This window comes from Polychytrium aggregatum (assembly GCF_025602895.1).
Source record: "Polychytrium aggregatum strain JEL109 chromosome Unknown BJ171scaffold_56, whole genome shotgun sequence".
NCBI lineage: Eukaryota > Fungi > Chytridiomycota > Chytridiomycetes > Polychytriales > Polychytrium > Polychytrium aggregatum.
Window position 1 is genome coordinate 169,828 of NW_026516258.1, and position 8,215 is coordinate 178,042.

General features: G+C 58.6%; 1 protein-coding gene across 1 annotated transcript; it reads right to left on the reverse strand.

Moving 5' to 3' along the window:
- Window positions 1-3,114: 3,114 nt before the first annotated feature.
- BJ171DRAFT_429385 (uncharacterized protein) lies at window positions 3,115-7,091 on the reverse strand (the record flags this gene model as incomplete). Its single annotated transcript, XM_053107870.1, has 7 exons — window positions 3,115-3,267; window positions 3,343-3,468; window positions 3,601-3,840; window positions 4,390-4,477; window positions 4,967-5,715; window positions 5,893-6,200; window positions 6,617-7,091. The coding sequence occupies 7 exons, from the start codon at window positions 7,089-7,091 to the stop codon at window positions 3,115-3,117; spliced, it is 2,139 nt and encodes a 712-aa protein (XP_052962593.1).
- Window positions 7,092-8,215: the final 1,124 nt, after the last annotated feature.

An 8,215-nucleotide genomic window follows, 5' to 3' on the forward strand; every position in this document is an offset into this window, starting at 1 on the left:
AATCAAGATCGAAGAAACGGGGGCCACCTTGGCCGAGCCTTTTGGCATTGGCATGGGCATGGGCATGGATGGACATGGGCACTTGCATCTCCTCGAAAGCCCGCATGAGGCTCGAGACAAAGTGCCTCAGAACACCTACCGCTCCACACTGGCAGTGCCTTTCGTGCATCCAGGAACTGCTTTGGATCCGGAAGATGCGTCGCCTCGGGTACAATTCTCCGTTTCTTGCTACTCTTCCCTGCCTCTGCCAATTGCTTGCCCTCGAGAGTGCTGGCTCGATCATTGGCGCTGTCGCCATCCAGATTTAGATTGTCGAAGAAATTGACGACTTTGGTTCCGTTCTTGACCACAGCAGAACTCGCGGAGGATTTTGGGGCGGCAGAGAGGGACGTCGAAAGCGGGGCCGAGGAAACAGGAGAGATGGGTTTGGACGGTTTGGATGAGGAGGCGACGGAGGGCGACGAAAGGAGCGTGGAGCCAGGGGCGGTGGAAACCGCTGCTGATTTCTTGGGCTGGCTCAGAGACGAATGGCCCCCTTTCGCCGATGGTATCGTGTTGTTGGCATCAGGGCCGGTCTTGGGAGACTTGCTTGGGTGTTTACTTCCGTCCAGTTCGCTATCCGAGTCAGAGCCACGGCCTGAGAGGCTCTGGGGGTTGATGCGAGTGAGCGGGGAGTCCAGGCCGTCCACCAGCTCACGAGAGCGCTTAGCGCCTCGCTTTCGTTTCCGTTTGGTGATTTGCTGCTGTTGGAGCTGGGAAGCGCCGACGGTTTGGACCATTCTGTTCGGAGGGTGATGTGGTGGTGGGATGCACAGAAGGCAGGATGATCGCAGGGAGACGAATATACGATGTCGAAAGAGCAATTCGATCTGCACAGTCAAAAATCGGCGATGGCAATGGCAGCCTTCAGCGGATGAGCCGGGGCTGGAGCCGGTCAGGGTCAGATGCGGGGGGATGGCGAGGTGGTTGTTGGAATCTGGGTTGGCAAGGCAGATCGCCCGATCAATTTTTTCCGGCCCCTCGCGGCTGCTCATCTCGGTCACCTGAAAGTCACGTCGAATGTGGCGCAGCAAAAGTTGGAATCCGGCCATGGCCGGTTGACGGCATTTGGTATCGTCTTGAGCCGATTGACGGTGGTGGTGGGCAATTGGTGTGGAGGAATGACCAATTGTATCATTGTTGGAAGCTCCACTCCGATTGCGGACAAGAACCGCCACCATCTGAATCTCTCTGGTTGGAACCTAGTCAAGCGTGGCTGTGTGTCAGCGAGATGACATGATCGTTTGGCTATCGGGCAAGACTCACCTTGACAAGATGTCTTCGCACGACTGATTGAGCGAGCGATGCGTTTCTGGATCTGAATCAAGGACGCCACTGCGCAGTATCTCTGCCAGCCCAAAATGCGCTGGTTTTGAGGAGAGTTTTTCTTCCCCAAGGGCAGAACCAGCCATCGTCGCTATTTTCTCGCCAGATGGCTCCCCGCAAGAGAAAGACACCACCCAGGCGACCAAGTGGATCCAGAGCACCCACAAGATCCTTGATCTGCAGGAATGGATGAGCACCACACCAAGTCCCAAGATCCCCGGGTTGGCTTCCTTCCTGCAATACATTCGCCATGTGTTCGATGGAGACATGCTGGACAAACAGCTGTACTTCAGCCTGACCCGGCGACGGCGATTCAAGCGACTCGATCTCTACGGCAAGCGACAGCGCACCGTCCACGAGATGTGCAAGCAAGTCATCGACCAGGCACCAAGGGAGACCGACATCGTGATTGCCTTTGGGAATGCATCCTGGAAGCAAGGGAAGGGATATGCATCCAGTCCCAGGAGACTCAGGTTTGCCAAGTACTTTGAGCAGTTCCACCACCACCAGAGACGACCACCAGACCAATCCGTCTCCAAGATCCATGTGTGCTCGGTGAACGAGTTCAACACATCCCAGGTGTGCTCACACTGTCGGGAAGCCAAGCGACTCGAGAAGGTCGAGCATCTTGATATCGAGAAACCACACTTTGTCCGGAGCTGTGCAAGCTGCCATACGCTGTGGGATCGAGACATCAATGCAGCCAGGAACATGATCTCGGTATGCCAGTCGATCATCGCCACAGGAGATCGACCGGGTGTACTCACGACGATCCTTCCCAAACCAAAGTGACCCTCGAGAGCATGAGTGGCTCCATGCGTCTCAAGTGAAAACCGGCATGTCACGATGCATCTGTCACTGTTTTCAATCAATTCATTCGTCTCTGTTCATTTGACCTTTGTTCTAAACGCATAGAAGGCGGGGGGAGGGGGGAAGGGCTGGCATTGCTCATAGAAACGGTTGAGCACATCCGACGAGACTGGAGAGAGAGGGAAGGCAGGCCCAGGGACCTCGTTCCGCAAAACATCGTATCTCTATCGATATCTACGCGTCCTCGTCCATGATCCACATTCGATCTCCAGAGCTGGTGAATGTGGAATCATGCCGGACATATTGAATGGCGAATCGGAGCAGAGTAAGGAGGAAAAAGCAATGGAAGAGAAAGAAGAGGGAGAGGGTAGACGACAGTGGAATCGTTGTGCAAAGAGGGGGGGGCATCGAACGAAAAAGAAGAATCGGTCAAGGGCGAAAAGCGAGAGCGGCACAGGGTGAGGCAGTTAGGCTAAAGAAAGTATTATAGCATAGAAATATTCAAGTGAAGTAGAAGCTGCGTTGGCAGAGGGGCAACGAAAGAGAAAGTGGCTGAGAGTTCGGAGACAGCGACGCACAGCGACTTTGATCCGAAGAGCATCATCACAGCCCCAACGAGGGTAGAGGGGAAGGGCAGGGGAAGGGACAGAACCGGTGGCGTGAGCGTCAGATCAACAGGGGGCGGGTTGTCCGGGATCCACGAATATGGTTCCCGGGTGGAGCTTGGTGGGTATTGTTTGGTCGGGTAAGTGTTGTCGAGGGTGGGATGGTGAGTGCAAGGATCCGTCGTAGCGACTCCTCGCTCGTAGTGCTGTCTGCCAGGAGCTGTAGGGGCGGTCTTTGCTCGAAGCCAAGCGGCAGAGTACTCGGAACAACGACAAAGAAGGGGAGGCAATGACGAATCCCCGTGCACGATCTTCTGTTTCACCAGGGATGGTATTACACCTTCCAGGACTCGCGGAACCAGTGGGCATCCTCGGTGGTGACGACGAGGTGCTGCAGCTGTCGCATCATGGCTTCCGGTCCAGCCCCCATGACGGCAATCGGAGCGGCACGCTTCTTGCTCAAGACACGAGCCGCGGACGAGGTCGACTGCGGGCTCATCGGGCCGCTGCTTTCTCTTCTTCCTCCGTCACCATCCTCGTTCTCTCCACGGCAGTCCTTGACAATGTCCCCGAGGATCTTGGCAAAGTCAGGTCGGCCAGAGAACCAGTTGATGGACTCGGGAATGTGGTTGAGGGCCGAGATGGGGATGCCGGCGTCGAGGTTGTCGTCCACGAGGCTGAGGATGTACTCCTTGCTGTCGCTCGGGGACTTTGTGCCGGCAGCGACTGGCTCGGGCTTCTCTGGCGAGTCGGAGGAGTCCGGGCCGATGCGGGTGCGGGCATATTCGTGTGTGCGCGTGCGGCGAATGTAGTTCGAGACCAGGATGACCAGCCGCCCGCCAGCGAGGGCAAAGACGCACGCCAGCACCTCGGCGGCCCAGTTGAACCAGTAAAAGCACACAAAGTGCGTGAGGCCCTGGGTCAGATACGCATCGGTGCCCGTGCAGGTGTTCATGTCGAAGCCGGGCTGGATCAGCCGTCCAAAGACAAAGCCGACTGCGGCCATGCCAAAGACGGCCACGGCCAGAATCACCTGGGCCGACCGCGGCGATCTGAATCGCTTCTCGGGCAGTTGCTGGGGCAGTTGCTGGCGCTGCGGGTCGGTCAGGGGAGTGCCTGCGAGCAAAGTGTCAGCCGAGGCCTGGGTTGTCTTGGAAAGCGCTGTCTCGGGACTGTATGCGCCCTGCTCGAGCGGATCATGCACGCCCACGTCGTCTGGGTCGGTGGTGATGATGCGGGGCGAGTTGCTGTATGGGTTGGAGTGATGGCTCTCTGCGTGCAGGCTCTGGCGCTTGCTAAAGAGCTTGATGTCGAGGCTGATTTCGGGCTCGTCAAAGTTCATGATCTCGTGGAGGGCCTTGCGCAGACCGGGGGTGTTGGAGCCCACCATGGGGGACGTGATTGGATCCACATCGGCCACGAGGATGTCGAGGATGGATCGCGACCGGCGGTGTGCCATCGCTGTCGTCGTCGAGGGTACGTTGCCGTCCTCGTCGTGGATCGGGCGGAGCGTTCGAGTGCTGTGCTTGTTGTGGATGTTGGAGCCACGGGGAGCCATGCCCGGCGACGACTCGGCCAGTCCCAGTCCTAGGGAGTTGTTTTGATCGACGGGCTTGAGCGAGTGGTGCGAAGACTTGCGGGTGGTTGCGGCCGACGAGGTTGCGGCCATCCTGGGTGCCGGCGAGAGGATGCCTTCGCTCTTGATGGGCTTCAGGGACCGTGTCGTCTTGGACTTTGACGAGCTGGCGAGGGCCATCGGGGGCGACTGGACGGCGACGTCGACCTCCATATCCGCGACGACGTTGAGATCGTCCAGGACGATGGCGACGGGTTCGGACGGCGGCGACATGGCGGCCCACTTCATGATGGCCTGATAGCCAACGAGCGGCGTCATTCCGGGCTGGACGGCCGTGGACGAGGTCTCGACATAGTCGTCGTAGAACTCGGGGAACTCCTTATGGACGGATCGCGGGGTACCGACAAAAGAGCGCTTGTGGGCCATCCCGGGCGACTTTGGGGCAGACTTGTGGCTCACGAACGAGCGCGGGCGCTTGGACCCCGAGCGGTGCGAGAGTGCCGGCGAGCCGACGACGTCGACCAGGTCCTCGTAGGCGCGGTCATCTTCGACGTCAAAGGCCTCGTCGTCGCTCAGATCGGCCTCCTCGGCCGTGACGAGCTCGAGGTACGACTTTTTCTGCAGCACCGGGGTCTTGGCCTTTGGTGGCTGCTTGGTAAAGTGCAGATGGACCTTGACGCGGCCAAAGAGGGACGAGTTTGGGTTGGAGAGGTCGGACAGCAGCCGCCAGTAGACCAGGATGTCGGTCTCCTTCTTGGCCATCCAGACGAGGTGGATCTTGGCCTGCGGCGAGGCGGCGACGACAAAGTGGCGCATGAACGGGATCAGGGCACCGATACCAGTGCCGGCGCCAACGAGCATCAGGTTGTCAAAGGCCAGATACGAGGTGCGGCGGGATCCGAAAGGTCCATCGACATTGACGGGCACAAGGACATCGTCTTCGACGGCGACAATGTCGTTGAGGGCCTGGGTCCAGCGGCCATGGACACGCACAAACAGAGTCATGCGGTCGGGGGTGTCGAGGTTGTAAGAGGCGATACTGAAGGGGTGCCAGTCGGAGGATATCGAGGGCACTTGGATGGAGATCCAGTCGCCAGGGGCGTATCGCGAGGTCGACTTCCAGCCAGGGAGAATGGGGATGTCGACCTTGACGATGGACTCGGAGGTGGTTTGGCTGATCAGGGCGTGTGCCTGGCGCTTGGTGCGCAGATGGGCGCTCAGGCGGTCAAAGATGAACAGGACGATGGCCGAGAGCACAGGGTAGATACAGCGGATGCCCATATGGGAGGCGGCAAAGAGAATGAAGATGACATAGAGCTTGTGTGTCCAGGCAAAGAGACGATAGTTGCGGCGACGGGCCTGGGGAGGGGTGAGAAGGATGTTGTGGTGACGAAGGGGAGCAAGATGGAGTGAGTGCGGCGACAAACAAGTATGGCAGAGCCGTACACTGCAGCCGGCGGTAATAGAGCAGGCACAAACATGATGCAATCGTTGCGTCGTCCTCATTCTCGTTCTCATTCTCGTCTGGACACTCACCTTATAGATTGATGTCGCGACCATGATGATCATGGCCACCCACGAAATGAACCCGGTGCCGTTGGAGTAGCCCAGGGTCGACAGCCACGGGAACATGCTGGCCGCAAAGACGCCGTTCACCGAGTAAAAGACGATAAAGAAGAGGCAGTGGAAGGAGATCAGGAAGAAGCTGATGTAGCCCAGGGCAATGTGGAACCGAATGCCGGTGTGGAACTGCCCAGCCTCGGCGCCGGCAACGCTCTTGACGATATAGTTTTCGCGGATGGCAAAGGCGATGGCGAGGCCAGCATCCCACATGCCAGGGAGGGCTGTTGGATGGCATGGGCGGTCGAAGCATGCAAGCGAGCGAGGGGAGTGAGTTTGGTGGGTTGTGCCAAAGACCCGGCAACGGGTGGCCGGGTTGCGGGTAAGAGTGTCAGATGGTGAGGGAGATGTGCACCAGGCAGCGCACCAGGCAGTGCACCAGGGACCGAGAATGAAAAACGGCAAAGGAACCCAGATGGGCGAGTTGGAGACTGAGTGTTAGAGCGGAAAGGCACGAACGGCGACGTGGGCCATTGTCCCTGATCCACATGGACCAAACATGTGTCCAGGCGAGGGGGACCACAGATGGTGAATGGGCCCACCCTCCAATCACCCCAAACCATCGCCATCACCATCACCATCGCCATCACCATCGCCATCAGCACTGCAATCGACATCACAAGCGCGGAGCGGATCGAACCTGAGTGCGCAAACATCCCGAGGACCTGGAGCCACATCGGATCGGAGGTCTTTGGCCCAAGCAGTCCCGTGACGACCGGCAGCGACCACAGGTACAGGTTCAGCAGAAAGATAAAGAGGGCAATCAGGATGTCGCCGACGGACCACGGGTTGCCAAGGATGGTGTAGCGCTTCTTGAGGTGCTTCAGGACCTCAAAGCGGGGCCGCCAGATGTTTTGCAGGGAGTGGTTGAGGTCAAGGGCCTGGCATCGATGCAGGGCGGCTTGGATGGAGATGTCCGAGAGCGAGTTGATGACGGTTATGGCAGCGACGGGGAGCAGCGAGAGAAGCAGATAGCCCAAGTCGGCCTGGTCGACCACTCGCACGGTAGGATGGAACTTGACATTGTTGTGGTATAGCCAGAACCATGCAAAGGTGAAGAATGTCGGGCCGAGAACCAGCACGAAGATGACGATCCGCACAGGCACCGAGGTCATGGCGGAAGGGGTTGGGATGGTGGGGTGCTGGAGAGGGGGGAGGGCGGATGAGCAGACAGCAGTCCCGACGCAGGGATGAAGCGGGCTGGAGGCAAGACCAGACGACCTGGCGAGGCAAAGGACAGACAGAGGGAGCTGGACAGCCAAGCCAGAGAGCCAGCAGGAAAGGGGGAGGAAGCCGGCACGGGCGGGATCAGGGGAGAGAAAGCCGGAAGGAAAGGAGGCTGCTGAGCCGACTGCTGCTTATAAGATGAATAGCGAGCCGAGGGAGGGCGGATTGGGTTTTGAAAAAAGGGGGAGGGTGGAGGCAGCCTGGGTGATACTCCTGGGAGAGGATGCAGCCAGGCAGGACGGATGGGAATCAGTGGATCTGGAGGAACGACGTCGATCTTTTGCTTTGAAAGTTAGGGCGACTCGGCCGACGCGAGCACAAGGTCTCATAACGGAGTACAAATCAAGGCGAGTCTGGCCGCATTGTCAGCAGGGACCGACCAAGGCCAACAGGGCCGCTGAGCAAACACAGGGATGGAGGTGGGGGAGCCGTGCGGCAAGACATTTGCGAGTGAGGGGGGCTGTTTACGAGCGAGGGGATACTTGTGGGCCAGGGGTGTTGGAGGAGCATCATGGTGCTTGACTCGTGGCATACGATGCATCGTGCTGGATTCATGTGCACATCGAGCTGGTGTCGATGTCGATCGGGACAGCAAGTTACCAACGACCCCGAGAGCAATATTCGAACGGGCTTGCCTGGCTGGCGAACAAGGGAGCCACACTGAACGCACAGGAATGGCCAACGGTCAGGGCAGCACAGCGCCCCACGACAGGCAAGGAACACCAGCCCGGGTGGGGGAGAGCCGTGTATTGGCGATGAGAGTGTCAAGGACAAATCGCGGCAGGGTCTGGCAAGGAACGCAAGAAAAATCCAGCAACGACGTTGGCAGCGATATCGCTGACCGACGGGTGGACGATTGAAGACCTCGGTTTCATGGAGCGAATTGGATGCAATCGCAGGACCGAGTTGCAGGAGTCGCAGGCCGAGTCGCAGCATCAGAACCAAGCTGCAGCTCGGTGTGCAGCACATATACTGTGCAGACGCGTCACACTGCGGCTGAACTGCTCCCCGA